The sequence below is a fragment of the Coregonus lavaretus genome (genome assembly GCF_964263955.1).
Source record: "Coregonus lavaretus genome assembly, chromosome: 26".
Taxonomy (NCBI): domain Eukaryota; kingdom Metazoa; phylum Chordata; class Actinopteri; order Salmoniformes; family Salmonidae; genus Coregonus; species Coregonus lavaretus.
This window is the reverse complement of record NC_140013.1, coordinates 17,322,285-17,338,371: the sequence shown is the minus strand read 5'-3', so window position 1 is coordinate 17,338,371 and position 16,087 is coordinate 17,322,285. Positions and strand designations below refer to the sequence as shown.

Here is a 16,087-nt window from a genome sequence, read left to right as displayed (position 1 = left end):
CGGACGGACAGACGGGGAGAATGTATGCACTCACTACTGTTAAGTTACTCTGGATAAGAGAGTCTGCTAAACCGTGACAAAAAATGTAATGTGATTGCCCATGACCACTGCACACCCCCACAATTTTAACCCTGATATTTGAATTTGTTTACCATTGGCCTGTTTAGTTAAGAAAGTACTCCTCTTCCCGTAAAGGCTGACTCGGCCATGGTGAGTCAATCTGCAGGGGAGAGTTTCACAGAAATTGTGGTTGGGACCATTGATATGAGATCAGACCTTTCAAAACCACAATCCCTGTAAAGCACAGAGCTAGCGTAGGCCTAAGGTTTAACATGCAATGCACTTGTCAGTATTAGTATTACATTATTATAAAATAGTTATAAATGTACTGTTAATGTACTGTGTTTTGCCATATGGACATACAGTATGCACTTATAATATTTACAATAACCTGTCAATCTCTGTCCACTTTCCTTAACAGACTGCACACCAAACCACAATATATGAAACAAAGTTTATTTTTTATTTTACATATCTGTACATAAACATTTCTTCCCTCAAATAAAAACTCTGAATACAATAGGATGAAAATGATATTAACACATATATTCATTTAAAATGACTCCTGTCAGAAAATCAACATTCACAAAATGTTGAAGATCGATCAGAGTGAACCTATTACCAAAAGCTACAACTCCACTACATGGCAGGCATGTTTCCTTTACACTCTTTTAGCACCTTCAAATAAACATTTCTCAGTTGAAAACTACCATTTGTGCAGAATAAAAAGAGGTTGACTTTGAAATACTTAAAAATTACCTTTCAACTTAAAATAGTCTGAAGTTAGTCTTCATAGTTTTATACAATGTTTATTTTTTTTCTCTTTTAACTGACTTTCTACTAATTTCTCACTATTATTAATTTTTTTCTCCACCATTTTGTATTGACAGTTATAATTTAGTAGCGAATGTAAAAAGTTAAAAATAAACAATAGCGAAGCAAGGCCGATCACTGCACAGGAAGCCGGGGACAGTATCCATGACAACACACAATCAGTTTCCTCTTCTCCCAGGAAGCAGGAAATGCTCTGTCTTTAGCGCTGGGACAACCACAGAAGCAAATGAAAGGGTGGCCTTCCTCTGACTGTTGCCACCATGGGAGAGGGGCAGGCAGAGGGGGAGCAGCGAGAGACATGGGGCAGGGGTGGAGTAAAGGGATGGGGTAGGGTCGAGTTTGGGCGGGGTGTCTCATTTGGATGGGGTCTTCTCAGCCATGTGTTTTTGCTGGCTCTCAGCATGCCTGAGTAAAAACAAAATTATTATTAGATAAACTCTACTTTATCAGCTGCTGCTGTATGAAAATCATGCAAATATATCACACTCTGGTTAACGTCTATCCCAAAGACAGAGTTCCCCAATCATTCCTGGCCTGTTTGAGGTCCTTATTCTCTAAGCTGCGTGTCTGCTGCTGTGTGTGTGCTGCTTTATGAAAATCATGCAAATGTACACACTCTGCTAAAAGTCTGTCCCAAAGACAGAGTCCCCCAATCATTCCTGGCCTGTTTGCGGTCATAGCCCAGGAGACTGTGTGTGTGTCTCAGTGTGTGTGTCTCAGTGTGTGTGTCTCCGTGTGTGTGTCTCCGTGTGTGTGTCTCCGTGTGTGTGTGTGTGTGTGTGTGTTAGATAGCATCACCACCTGGTCAGGTCCTCTATGTCCACCAGCATGGCATCCTGCTCCATGTGCAGTTCATCCCGGATCAGCAGCAGCTGCACCAGCTCCTCATTCAGACCTGGAGAAGACAAACATCAGAACAACGTTAGAAAAACATTAGAGCAACAACACACCATTACGAAACTAACATACTCCAGGGGCTGGATTCAATCCATATCGCGGAATATCTGCGTTCAAATGTAAAGGTAATTTCCGATTGAGCCGACATTTGCAGTGGTTACCGTGAATGCAGTCTCCGCGAACGTGGGATCATTGCCTTTATATATAATTTAAATTGAGCTATAACACGGATCTTCTGCGATACTTCTGCGATACGGATTGAATCCAGCCCCTAGTCATACGAGACAGATTTCGAATGGAGCATTTCTTTTGAAACCATGCCAGTAAAAGACAAGATTCTATAGCAACATTTTTGTGGGGGATTTTTGGGCCTTCTGTGTAAGATAAGTTATTGTTAGTCTTTCACTAGTATCATCACACATGCATCCAACTTATATTGTCTGAAATGACTTTCAATACGAAAGATACCGTCCCTAACTAACAGTGTGTGTGTGTGTGTGTGTGTGTGCCCGAGTGTGCGTGTGGTCTTGTTCTTCTATCCTTGTGAGGACCTGAAATCCCCAAAAGTCCTCACAAGAATAGTAAAACAAGCAAAATTCTCCCTCTTGGGGAAATTTCCCACGTCCCCACGAGGACAAAGGATATGTTAAGCTTAGGGGTTAATGGTTAGGGTTAGGTTTAGGGGTTAGAGAAAATAGGATTTTGAATGGAAATACATTTTAGGTCTCCACGAGGATAGAAAACTGTGTGTGTGTGTGGTACTCACTCTCTATCTGGGAGTGCAGGTCGTTGACTATGACCTGTAGTTGTCCGAGGGTCATGTCTCTCAGGTCTGTAGGCTTCAGGCTCCTCTTCATCAGACACTCACTGATGTGGGGCATGTGGGGCAGCTAGAGAGAAATACACACACACACACATTTACAGAAACATACAGCACATTGGAAATGTACAAGTACACAAATATGTACACTCACTGATATGGATTCTTGGACACTAGAGAATCCAAAGACACTGCAGTGTATGTGGAGGCCTATGTGTGTTTGTGTGTGCATGATGGTGCAGATGCTTGAGGAAAGGCGTCATTTCAGTTTAATCTGCATCTCATAAATAAATCCAGCCACTGAATGCAGCCCAATGCTACAGGAGCTGCCCAGCTAGAGCACCACACTGTAATATGATGCAAAGCCCAATCTCTCCAACAGGGGTCAGCCTAGCGACTTAACTGTCACAGCAATTTACAGTACAGCAGTGGTCCCTGACCTGATCCTGGTCATAATAATCATAATAATAATATGCCATTTAGCAGACGCTTTTATTTAAAGCGACTTACAGTCATGCGTGCATACATTTTTTTTTGTGTATGGGTGGTCCCGGGGATCGAACCCACTACTATGGCGTTACAAGCGCCGTGCTCTACCAGCTGAGCTACAGAGGACTACGTCATAGAGAGCTATAGGAAACAACTCTGTCTCCTTCCTCCTGGCCATAGCCTTGGGAAGTAGGGGTGCTGAGGGTGTTGCAGCACCCCCTGAAAAATCAGAATATATATATATTTTTTTATAAAAAAAGTAGTGCACTGGGCCTTTACTAGTCCTGAATTAGCGGAATGATATAGCCGTCTGTAGCGCGGGCAAAGCAAAGCATTTTTTTCATCATCTCCCCCCCTCCGTCAGCCAAAGAATCACAGCACCCCACCCCCAAACTACTTCCTGCAGCTATGCTCCTGGCAGTAAGCAACACACGCTACGCTCTCTCTTTTTCTTCCTGAATTCTCCGACTGTTTGTTCTTGTCAAATCAACACACAGCCTTTCACTGCTGTCATTTGTGTTGCCCTCAAGAGTTTCAGTTTCTCTTCCTCTCATCCACCTCTTTATCTCTCCCCTTCTCTCTTTCTCTGTATGTCACTCACCACACCTTGTTGGGTTCAATAGGGGCAGGTTTGACATTAACCCTAGAGAGTAACCAAGATGAATCATAAAGCATCATGTTCTTTCTCAGGCTCTCTGTGTATGAGAATTTCCCTCGATCCCTTGTTTAATCTATTTCTATAATCTGTGTGCATCTCCGTTCTCTCTCTCCTTCAAATACATCCTCTCTCTCTTTAAGGTGTCTAAGGGTGAGAAAACATGTGCTCCTTCCATTGCCCTTTTGCTGTATGTCTTGTGAGTGTGGGTGATTGCTCAGCTGGTTCTTCCTGTCACAGTTTCTCACTCCTCTTTCACTTTCACATTGGCACCCATGCAACTGCGCTAGGGGCCATGTTTCCCCTCTGTCATGTGCCACTGTTTCAGTTCGGAGAGGGAGCACGGAAGTCAGTGACACATGGAGAGAGGTGGGGGTGTGAGAAAAGAAAGCGCGAGAGAGAGAGAGTGAGAGATGCGTGAGAGCCGGCCACCGCGAGTGGTAGTGTTTTGGTCAAGATATGTGTTTGGCCTCATTGTGTTTGTCCGAGGTGGAGTTTCCTCCCTCAGTTATATTATTGGATTGGTTTCTCTATGAGTCTTGGCTTGTGAGGTTAGTGGCAAAATGAATAAGGATACCACCAGCAACAATAGTCAAGTATTTCATCATATCAGTATTCTCTTAGATTAGGCATGACATGAATGGGGAAAAACTAAAATAATGTAATTCTCTTGGTGGGAGTGTTGTGTAAATTCTTGTGTAAATTCTTTGGAAGACCACATGGTTTTAGTGGATTAAAGCGTAGTATCTGGTGTAAAAAAAACACCTCACACACATTCCCCTCATTTCTCCTGTCATTAGTGGCTTACGCAAGAGCCCCTGGCACTCAACCCCACGGCCACTGGCTTAACACACTGGCCAGGTGCCAGCCTGCACTCTGACTATGTATGTATGGTAGGGCTGAAATCAACTGGTAAAGGTTCACATTCTTGTATATTTCTACAAAATATGTATTGAGAACTTGTACCCAGGAAATGCACATCCCTATAATAATGAGCAGGTAAGTGTGAGTCTGCCCAATTTATGCTAGAGAGGTATAGTGTACCGTAAGTATCTCTGAAGCTAATACTATCTGAGTGTGGCGCTGCCCCTATGTTTAGTACAGCAATGTGTTAGCTTAGTGACAGGGCCTCATCTGCCCGTGTTCAGTACAGCAGTGCGTTAGCTTAGCGACAAGGCCTCATCTGCCCCTGTGTTCAGTACAGCAGTGTGTTAGCTTAGCGACAGGGCCTCATCTGCCCCTGTGTTCAGTACAGCAGTGCGTTAGCTTAGCGACAGGGCCTCATCTGCCCCTGTGTTCAGTACAGCAGTGCGTTAGCTTAGCGACAGGGCCTCATCTGCCCCTGTGTTCAGTACAGCAGTGTTTTAGCTTAGCAACAGGGCCTCAGAAGTGACACTCATCTCTTCTGACTGCTGGGCACGACTACATCCCCAAACACGTCACCCAGTGCATTCTGGGATATTAATAATAGATCGCCCCAACCCAACCCCCCCCCCCTTCTTTACTGAATAAGTAACGTCTTCTGCTCAGGTGGGGATATTGGTGTGTGTGTGTATGTGGGACTTTGTGTGTGTGTGTGCTTGGGGGGCACTGATGCAGATGAGAATGTTAAAATAATCATTGCTATGGCCGCCAACGGGGTGGAGAAGGAGGGGGTGGTGTCTACTCTGTGACATCATCACAATGTTAAAGAAGAACAGTGTGGATGGTTTGCTCTGAAAAGACCTGGGGTTAGAAACACTGACTAGAGGTTGAGGTTACAGGCCCGTTCCCTATAGCGAGACTGTAGCGGTGCTGGACGGTACTGACCAGGTCTGCCACAGGGGACTTCTTGCGGTTCTGTTTTTCCACCTCCACCTGCATCTTGGCCATGGGTTTGGCCATCGCCAGGGCTAGCTTAGCCTCGGCCTGCAACTTCTTCTGTCTGCTCAGGAAGTCCATGTCCTCCAGAGACTCACTGTCTTCCTCAGAGTAGGACGAACTCTGCTTCGACTGGGGGACAGGGACGTGGGGAGAGTGGATACAGAAGAATGGGAAATAAGGAAAAGTTAGTGGTTTATTCTTCTTGTGTAGTCATTGATAGGTAATTCACTGAACACAGAGGTCAGTCATACAGGGAAACAGCTCAGAGCTATAACAGATGGTTATAAATACTGGGATTATCTCCCTCCCTCCCTCCCTCCCTCCCTCCCTCCCTCCCTCCCTCCCTCCCTCCCTCCCTCCCTCCCTCCCTCCCTCCCTCCCTCCCCCCTCTCTATTAAATGTGTCTGTCAGACAGCCCGTCTGGCCACTCATCCATGTCCATCAGAGAGAGTGTTCATATTCAACCCTCATTTGCTGTCAGTGTATTGGTTAACGGGCCAGAAACCCCCCCCCCCCCCCCCCCCCACACTAACCCAGGGCTATCACTGATTCATACCGAATCTGTCCCTGTCTCATTTCTCTCTCACGCTCATTCTCTCACAGTCTCACTGAGCCCTATCTACAGTCACACAGTAGATCTCTCTCTCTCTAAGAATGTATTTATCTCTTTCTCCTTCTCTCTTTCTACCTTTCCCTCTCTCTCTTGCCCTGTCATTCTTCCACACAAGTCTTGCTTAGAGCTATCTTTCTGACTAATATAGCAGAATCCCCAACAGTGAGAGCAACATATTCACACAGAAATATGAATGTGTGGTGTGTGTGTGTGGTCGATCTGTACCATGGGGGACAGCGGTGTGTCCAGACTGGTCTCTGTCTTGCTGTCATCGGCATCGCTGTCCTTGTCGCTGCCGCTGTCGTTGACAAAACAGATCTGCAGGTTCATCCCACTCTGTAGCCTGGAGAGAGAAAGAAAGAGGAACGAGGAGGAAGAGAGAGGGGGAGAAAGAGGGGGGGGGGGGTGTCATTACAATGGGCTAAGGAAAGGAGGAAAGTTCTATGGGATAAGGAAAGTTAGCTCACCAATAATTGCTTGTAGGGTTTTATTGACCCAGATAACATGCACCTAGTGCACCTGGTGAGAAAGCAACTCAATAACAGTCCCATCTAGTTTTCCACTCAGGCCGAACCCTCCTCTAACGCTCCACTGAGGTCTCAGTGTGTCTGTGATAGGACTGTAATAGTGACTAGCCTTCCATTGCATTAATAAGTATGTCTACTCCTCTGTTCCTCCCTCTCCTGCTCTAACTTGGGATCGATCCATCGAGGGTGAAGGTTCGATACAATCAGCTAGACTCCGACGGCTCTCTAGACCTCAGAAGACCTGAGTCCTGTAAGATCTGGATCAAACCATTCTTGATCAATAATCGGCTTATTTCAAGCAGTAATTACAAACACATGTAGAGAGAACCTGATCGATTACACAGTCTGGACCCAATCAGTCCAGATTTAATCAGACCAGAGTAATCGATTGGTAGTTTCAGAGGAAGGAGCATCAAAATGATCCTTGGAACTAGTTGAGCAGTTCATGGCAGTACCCAACTTATCCAGCAGTGTAACCAGTGAGTGCACCCCATAAGAGTTGCTTTGGTGAAAAATCTAATATTCATAGTTTCAGATTCATTAACTTTGTGAGTGCCTTTGTGTGTATGAATGTATGAATGTATGTATGTGTATCCTGGAATGCTGGTTCCAGTAAGGTTGAGGGTGTGGGTAGGAGTGCATTTTGGGAAGTGAGATCCACAGTGCCGGCATGCAGAGAAAGAGAGAGGAAATGTCCCTTACTCTCAGAAGTGAGGTTTCAGAGGGAGAGAGCAGGAGTCTGTTTGTGTTGGGGAGATGGCCCTACAGAGTTCCAGGAGATAGACACTGTTACAGGCATAAAGAAAAGGTCAAATCTGACTCTGTCAGAGTAATGTCCAGTAACCTGCAATTTCACTCTAGAGACAGTGCCCACACACATAAAGAGAGTGATGTAATTGCTTCTCAAGAACAGGGACTGGGATTGAGGGTGAAACTGATCTGTCTCTGTATGTGTGTGTCTGTATGTGTGTGTGTGTATGTGGGTAGGGCTGTGACGGTCATGGAATTTTGGATGAAGGTAATTGGCCAGCCAAATGTAATAAACGTTCGAATGGCCCAAAAAATGTTTTACACACATTTTCTCCTCTCCTCCACACCTGACCGCATGTGCTGCCATAGAAATATAATGAATAGAACGGGCATCCCCATTAAAGTCAATGATGGCATAATGGGTGAACTGGCGACCATTGTGAGTATACCCATAGGAGCAAAGCAAGAAGTAAAATATGTGCTTCAATATGTGCTGTGATTTGTTGACTCAACTAAACTGACATTACAAAAAATAAATTCCATTGCATGAGCCAAATCAGTTAACATCATTTGAATGAACATTCTACATTACCATGGAAATTATTGCATCACAATAACAGGCAGCCATTGCGAGTGTACCCATGAGTTTACCAGTCAAGGTGAGAGGTTCCAAGCCCGTTCTATTCATTTTATTTCTATGTGTGCTGCTGCTGCATTGTGGGGGGGCGTTGCATAGTCAACCGAAGACTAATTTGCTTGTTTCAGCAAGGAGTAACAAAGTTTCATCATGTTGTTAAGAGTCCATGTTACGGCCGAAACGTACTCAACATCACGAATTCCGGCCATCCCGTTTTTAGTCAGCTGTTCGTTCCACACAACGTTTTTAAACGGTTATGACGGTTATTTAATTTCATGACGGCCTTCATCATTGACCGTTCCACGGTTATATGGTAATAGTGCCAGCCCTATGTGTGTGTGTGTGTGTGTGTGTGTACATGCCTGTGTCTGTGTGTATTGTTGACTTTGTGGGATTGATGTACAGCTGATGATAGAGGTCTCATGATGTCTCTTACCGTGAGGACAGACTGGGCTTGCCACTCTTGCTGCAGCTGGTATAGATACCCGGCCCATCATCAAAGAAACTACCCAGGGCCAGCTTCTGCCGGATGGACTCCCTCTCATTCTTTTGGGCCTGGAGGGAAGAGAGGAGAGGGTTACGGAGGGGAAATGTGGCTAATAATAGGACTGAAGACTTCCCCATGAGTTTAGCAGTAACCATGTGGTGAGGAGGGGAACTGACAAAGACTGTAAAACATGTGGACAACTCTAGACACCAATAATATTATAATATTCACCACTAGGTGGTGCAGATGTATGAGAGAAAGAGAGTCCAACACATTTTCACTTGTCACTCTCTCGCTCTCCATCTTGCACACTCAGACACTCATGCAGTCAAACACACACATCCCTAAACCACTGAGCATCCCTGTCTAATAGCACTATAAGTATTCCTGCCTCCTGGGCCTGTTTTCCAGTAGGAATTCCCACTTCTGACCCAGGCAGCCTTGGCAGCACTTAACACACTCACACCCGGAGGAACACTCATATGTGCTAATAGAACCACAGGAGGCTGGTGAGGGGAGGACGGCTCATATGGCTGGAATGGAGTGAATAGATTTGTGTCAAACACACTGAAACCATGTGTTTGATATATTCCATTGATTCCGTTCAAGCCATTACTATAAGCCTGTCCTCCCCAATTAAGGTGCCACCAGCCACCTGTGAATTGCAACCTGCGACCCGCTGAGCACATCGCTGAGAAAAAGCGCGTAGAGAAGAGTGTAGAGACAGACCTCCTCTACACACTCCCTGGGCTGGGTTATCAGCCACAGTAACCAGGCCTATTAGCAGACAGACAACACAGTGTGAGAGTTTAGACTGTTCAAGGCCACTACAGGACTGTTGTTGTTACAGGTGGTGCTGGGAAGTCAAATGGGTACCAGAGTCATATACAGCGCAGTGTGTGTGTGTGTGTGTGTGTGTGTGTGTGTGTGTGTTTGTGCCGAGGGTTGGGAGTCCTCGAGGACGAGGAGTGTTTGGGGGGAAATATTGACCCTCTCTAAAGGCCCTGAGGGAGGAAGAAAACACCCTTTCAGTGCACACACACACAACAGCAGGCCTTTCAGACAACAGGAGAGGGGGGAGGAGAGAGGTTTAGAGAAAGAGAGGGAGAGGAGAGCTTTTAGAGAAGGCTTTGGAGGAGAGGGGGAAGGAGGTGAGGGGAATAAGAGCAAAGGAGAAGATGGCAGAAGCATTGAGCGTTATCCCTCTCTTTAACTCTGTCCTCAACCTCTCTTCATTTCTCTTTCTCATTACCTCTATCTCTCAGCCCTTCCCTCACCCTCCCTCCCTCCCTCCCTCCCTCCCTCTCTCTCTCTCTCTCCCTCCCTCTCCACATTACCATAATTCCTCACCACACCAGAGAGTGAGACACAGTTACTGTTGGTACTGCCAGAACACACTGGCACCCACAAGAGGGGGCTTGGCACAGCATGGCATTTGTGTGCTTGTGTGTGTGTGTGTGTGTGTATGTGTGTGTGTGTGTGTCTGTGACTGAGTAAGAAAAGGAGAGTGTGACGAGGGGTACTGGGGGAGGCAAGATGAGGACACTTAACAGCATCACTTTACCACTCCTCAGACACTAACAATCACAGTCTGTTTGACAGCACACACACACACATGCACACACAAACCCCTTCTAACTCCCTCTACACTACATAGTGTCATGTTATAACACTGAGTGGCTGCTGTTCCCTATCTGACCAGCAGGTGTCAGTGCTGAGTGGTGGCGCTCCTGAGTTGCTGCTGTAATTACCATAATAACAGACAAGGACTCTTGTGTCACAACAGAGAGGTGTTAGTGACAGTAGCCATTGTTATGTTAGCCTCATGGGTGGTGGAGGTACTTATGTTAGGTGGTAGGTGGTCTTTGTATTGGAATGTCAGGTTGTAATGTTTGGGGTGAGGTGGCAGTGTGTGTGTGGTTTAGTGTGAGTGTGTGTGTTTGTGTGTGTTGTGTTTGCATAGGGTTAGCCTACATTCCTACATTCATCACCATTCCTATTAGGTGTATTATTGTAAACAGTCCTAACTTGCTTCTAAAACACCCCTTAAATGCTTCTGCATACTAAGTTCGGTTTGCTCCTAGCAGAACTCGGCTAGGCGAAGTGAACGTCCCTTAAAAGACCTTCATTTGAAAAATGAGAAAAAATTGGCAATAGTACTGTTTGTCCCTCTTGAGACGCGGTAGCCAGTATACGCTTCCTCAAAATAGTCAGAATTAATTGTGACGTATATGCCGAGGATGTCTTAGTCGTGCAATTTTACATCTACCTAAATTTGCATGAAAACGAGTCGTCTCTCGTTGAATGACAACAAACACTTAACTGAAGAACCCCTACTGCCACCGTAAACAAATGTGTGTGCACGAACAGCCGAAAAAACCTTGCCGAAGATCAAAACGAACAAAAACGTCACAAAATGTCGTCATAATATATGCACAAACTGTTTCGGATGGGAAGCATGCGGATGCTTTTAGGCAGAACACAACACGACCATGATCCTCTACCTAACACATCTACCATAGTAGAACCACACTACATTTCACACCTGCCTTCCAACAGGACTACCTTCCTTCACGTTAAGCCCCCTAACTAACTAGCTATCTATGTAAGGGCTGATGGATGGAGTTGTGAGAGAGAGAGAGAGGGATTAGATATTATCATGGACAGCATCATAAACTACTCAAAGAGATGTCTGTGACTGTGGGGATTGCAAATGGACCCCTCTCTCTAACTTTAACCTCTCTCCTTTCCTCTCCACAATAGTAATGTCAGTCATTTTAGATTTGTCACAGAGATTTCCTTTCCTTCTCCTCCTCCCCCAAACATTCCCTGCAATGGTCTGTGTTATTACCACAATTCCTTGTGTGCCAAGCCTCCGCTCCGAAGTGTTTGACATTGTGTGTATGTGTGTGTTTATGTGTGTGTGTGTATCAGAGAGTCGTACACGCCCCCAGTCCCCAAAGTTTTGATAAATAACTTAATTTCCTGGTCCTGTGAAAAGTGCCGCAGCTCCTAAATTAGATTTTGAGGAACGCCACTGTGCTAAATTGTGTTTTTCCTCAAATTTCAGAAGCAATTTTCTCTTGTGAAAACCCTCATTGATAAGACATTTTATTCTCCTCCCCTGCTCTCCCCTCCGTCTCTACCATCCTCTCCTTTCCTCCTTTCCTTCATTTCTCCGCCACAGCTATCCCTCACTCTGGACAATGGAGGCCTTTCATTGGAGGAGAGGAGGGGTTGCCATTGACCTCGCACCATGGTCTGAGACAGGAACCACCTGTTCACCCACACACGCCAGATCCCGTGAGCATGAGGGTGTGAGGTAGCATGTGTGTGTGTGAGTGTCGGACAGATAAGAAACAAAAACTGCAAAAATACAGCAAGAATATGGAAATGCTTAAAAAAAGTTGTTGGTGTGAGTGAAAGAGAAAGAGACAAAGTGAGTGTATGTGAGAGAAAGATTATGACTGTTTGTGTGTAATGCAGTTTAAATCTGTGTGGTAGTGTTATTGGGCCAGAGTCAGCACAGAGGATGGATTTACTATGATGAGTTTCCCAGGCATGAGCGCTGACCTCACACATAAACACAGTGGTCAGTACAGTGGCTTGCGAAAGTATTCACCCCCCTTGGCATTTTTCCTATTTTGTTGCCTTACAACCTGGAATTAAAATGGATTTTTGGTGGGTTTGTATAATTTGATTTACACAACATGCCTACCACTTTGAAGATGCAAAACAAGAAATAAGAAAAAAACACAGAAAACTTGAGCGTGCATAACTATTCACCTTCCCAAAGTCAATACTTTGTAGAGGCACCTTTTGCCGCAATTACAGCTGCAAGTCTCTTGGGGTATGCCTCTATAAGCTTGGCACATCTAGCCACTGGGAGTTTGGCCCAAAACTGCTCCAGCTCCTTCAAGATGGATGGGTTCCGCTGGTGTACAGCAATCTTTAAGTCATACCACAGATTCTCAATTGGATTGAGGTCTGGGCTTTGACTAGGCCATTCCACAACATTTAAATGTTTCCCCTTAAACCACTCGAGTGTTGCTTTAGCAGTATGCTTAGGGTCATTGTCCTGCTGGAAGGTGAACCTCCGTCCTAGTCTCAAATCTCTGGAAGACTGAAACAGGTTTCCCTCAAGACTTTCCCTGGATTTAGCGCCATCCATCATTCCTTCAATTCTGACCAGTTTCCCAGTCCCTGCCGATGGTGTTCTCGGTGTGATGAGAGGTGTTGGGTTTGCACCAGACAGCGTTTTCCTTGATGGCCAAAAAGCTCAATTTTAGTCTCATCTGACCAGAGTACCTTCTTCCATATGTTTAGGGAGTCTCCCACATGCCTTTTGGCCAACACCAAACGTGTTCTTTAAGCAATGGCTTTTTTTTGGTCACTCTTCCGTAAAGCCCAGCTCTGTGGAGTGTACGGCTTAAAGTGGTCCTATGGACAGATACTCCAATCTCCGCTGTGGAGCTTTGCAGCTCCTTCAGGGTTATCTTTGGTCTCTTTGTTGCCTCTGATTAATGCCCTCCTTGCCTGGTCCATGAGTTTTGGTGGGCGGCCCTCTCTTGGCAGGTTTGTTGTGGTGCCATATTCTTTCAATTTTTTAATAATGGATTTAATGGTGCTCCGTGGGATGCTCAAAGTTTCTGATATTTTTTTTATAACCAAACCCTGATCTGTACTTCTCCACAACTTTGTCCCTGACCTGTTTGGAGAGCTCCTTGGTCTTCATGGTGCCGCTTGCTTGGTAGTGGCCCTTGCTTAGTGGTGTTGCAGACTCTGGGACCTTTCAGAACAGGTGTATATATACTGAGATCATGTGACAGATCATGTGACACTTGATTGCACACAGGTGGACTTTATTTAACTAATTATGTGACTTCTGAAAGTAATTGGTTGCACCAGATCTTATTTAGGTGCTTCATAGCAAAGGGGGTGAATACACATTTTTTATCAACCTTCATCAGTTTTTGTCCTATGGATTTAGAAGAGACCTTGAGTATCTACAGTTTACCCATTAATAACCCTTCAGATATCTTAGGTCAAAATGGTGTGTGTGTATGTGCATGTCTGTGTGTGTTTCTGTACCCTCTCCATGTCTGCTATCTGAGGCGTGAGACCTGCTGGTTAATGCAGCGGTGCATTTCTCTCCTGATAAGGGACTTGACCTCTGAACCCTGGTACAGTTCAAACACAGGTCACCGCTGGCCAGGACAATAACCATGAGTCAGATGTGAGCTGGTATGTGTGTGCATGTTTGTCCAATGAGAGCACGCCTCAACACGACCTACAGGAATCTGAGAGCAAAGACTTAAAAGGGCAACACTGCCTCTTCAGAGGGACTGGCAGCATTACCAAGGATTAACACATAATGTGTTAGAGTTCTGCTGTCAAACCCAACCAGTATGAGAACCAATGCCACTATCACAGCATTACATCACATTCTAAAACCACATTATACCCCACATAATCTAAGCATTACATTGTCTCCACTACGTCCACATTATGTCATCCACAATCCTCACATTATGTCACACACCAACACCATACCAGTGTCCCAGCACACTGGTGCCTTACACACATAGCCATCGACTGTAGAGTTTGTGTGTGGAGGGGTCACACCAAATCTACAACTCAAACTCACAAACTCAGGAAGGAAACTAAGAGCATTTTTTCTGTTAGCAACATGTTCCACCCCTGACATCATCCTGAGGAAAGAGACCCTTCTGTTCACTTCACACACACTGTTTATGAGAGTGCCATTACACAGGTAAAACATGCAGTACTACAATACCAGAAATATAGATAACCAGAAGCAACATGACTTCTATGTCCTTTACCTCTTTGAGTTTGTAGTCATCAGTGAGGTAGAGGGCAGAGGCTTGACAGATGACATCATCCATTCCAGCACAGTCTGTATTATCCAGCTCTTCCCTCATCTTTCCCTCCCTCCCTCTGTCTCTCTCACTCCCCCTATACCACAAACCCAGCTAGTGGGTCAGTATGAGCTGGTTCACATGAAACTTAGCCTCACTCAGAACCAAAGCTAACCCTGCCACACAGAGCTGAGAGAGGAGAGAACAGTTATCATAGTTATCCCTCTACACTCTCTCTCTCTCTCTCTCTCTCTCTCTCTCTCTCTCTCTCTCTCTCTCTCTCTCTCTCTCTCTCTCTCTCTCTCTCTCTCTCTCTCTCTCTCCTCTCTCTCTCTCTCTCTCTCTTCTCTCTCTCTCTCAGAGAACAATGGATGGAGGTAGAGTCCCTTTAGACCCTCCCTTCAATCCTCTGGGCAAGGCGGTCAGAGAAAGGGCACACACCGTTGTTTTTCCGCTCTCACACCCTAACGTGTGGACAGCTGCTGCTCCCGGGATAGTTTGGAAAGCAACACCTCATGTTGGGTGAGTGAATGAGTGTGTGTGAGTGAGCGTGTGTGAGTAGTGAGTGTGTGTGTGAGTGAGTGACTGCGTCCAGTGTTTGTTACTTCACAAAGTCCTTGACTTTGCCCTCTTAAAAAGCTTCATAAGCTTCCAAACTCTATTGCTCCATGCACATAAACCTAGCATGTGTGTATGAGAGAGTAGGCCTACAGTACAGTATGTGTGTGAAATTGAATGTACACAGTATCAGGCCTACATATTTGAGTTGGCATGTCAGTGTATGTTTGGGGTCTGTGTGTATGACTGACAAGGAGACTGAGGACAGAGGGAGTTCTGTTCCCTCACAGTCAAGGTAAAAATAGAGTTGACCCTGATCCAAAACCCCTAAAATAAAGTTAGCAGAAGGAATACAACTACACATAAACATAAGACAACACACACAAACTCCAGGTGTACAGCATCTGTGCAAGCTCAATAGAGAGAGAGAGAGTGTGTGTGTGTGTGTGTGTGTGTGTGTGTCAGGGTTGGGATCAATTCAGGAAGTACACAGAACTTCCAATTCCAATTTTCTTTAATGGAAAATATGGAATTGGAATTTGGTTTACTTTCTGAATTGACTGGAATTGAAATGGAATTGACCCCAACCCTGGTGTGTGTGTGTGTGTGCGTGTGTGTGTGCAGCCCACATTTCCTCTCACAAACCTCACACGCAAAGGAAGGAACTTCCCCTAACTTTTTTCAAAAGCTGAAGAAAATGATTCCCCTCTCATACTGACCTATCTCTCTCTCCAGATGCTGACTGACCTCCTTTGTCCATTAAGTAACAGTGAATGGAGGGATGGAGGGATGGATAACAGTTATATAAAAAGCAAATGAATGTTGAGCTCCGGACCATGGAGATATTGTCAGGTAAAAAAAACACTAGCTGAATGTCATTCTTCAATTTGTTATATTTTCAATCTCATCACTCCACAGTGTGTAATGATCTAATCTTACTGAGACGCTATCGACCTGTGACTCACATATCTGTCATAGCAGCCTAGACGGCCTTTAATTCACTCACTCAGAGCATCAG

The 16,087-nt window shown here is 45.2% G+C and overlaps 1 protein-coding gene across 1 annotated transcript in view; it reads right to left on the bottom strand.

Annotated features, from left to right (window-relative positions):
- Positions 1-503: 503 nt before the first annotated feature.
- Positions 504-16,087, bottom strand: part of LOC311101798 (IQCJ-SCHIP1 readthrough transcript protein-like) — a gene marked incomplete at its 5' end in the record, with an annotated part of 205,425 nt that continues 189,841 nt past the window's right edge. The window contains 6 exons of the mRNA XM_084142985.1: positions 504-1,299; positions 1,696-1,789; positions 2,558-2,681; positions 5,565-5,747; positions 6,457-6,574; positions 8,582-8,700. Of these exons, the coding sequence (XP_083999111.1) occupies positions 1,248-1,299; positions 1,696-1,789; positions 2,558-2,681; positions 5,565-5,747; positions 6,457-6,574; positions 8,582-8,700 (690 nt within the window). The 3' untranslated portion in view covers positions 504-1,247. The remainder of the gene's footprint in view (positions 1,300-1,695; positions 1,790-2,557; positions 2,682-5,564; positions 5,748-6,456; positions 6,575-8,581; positions 8,701-16,087) is intronic.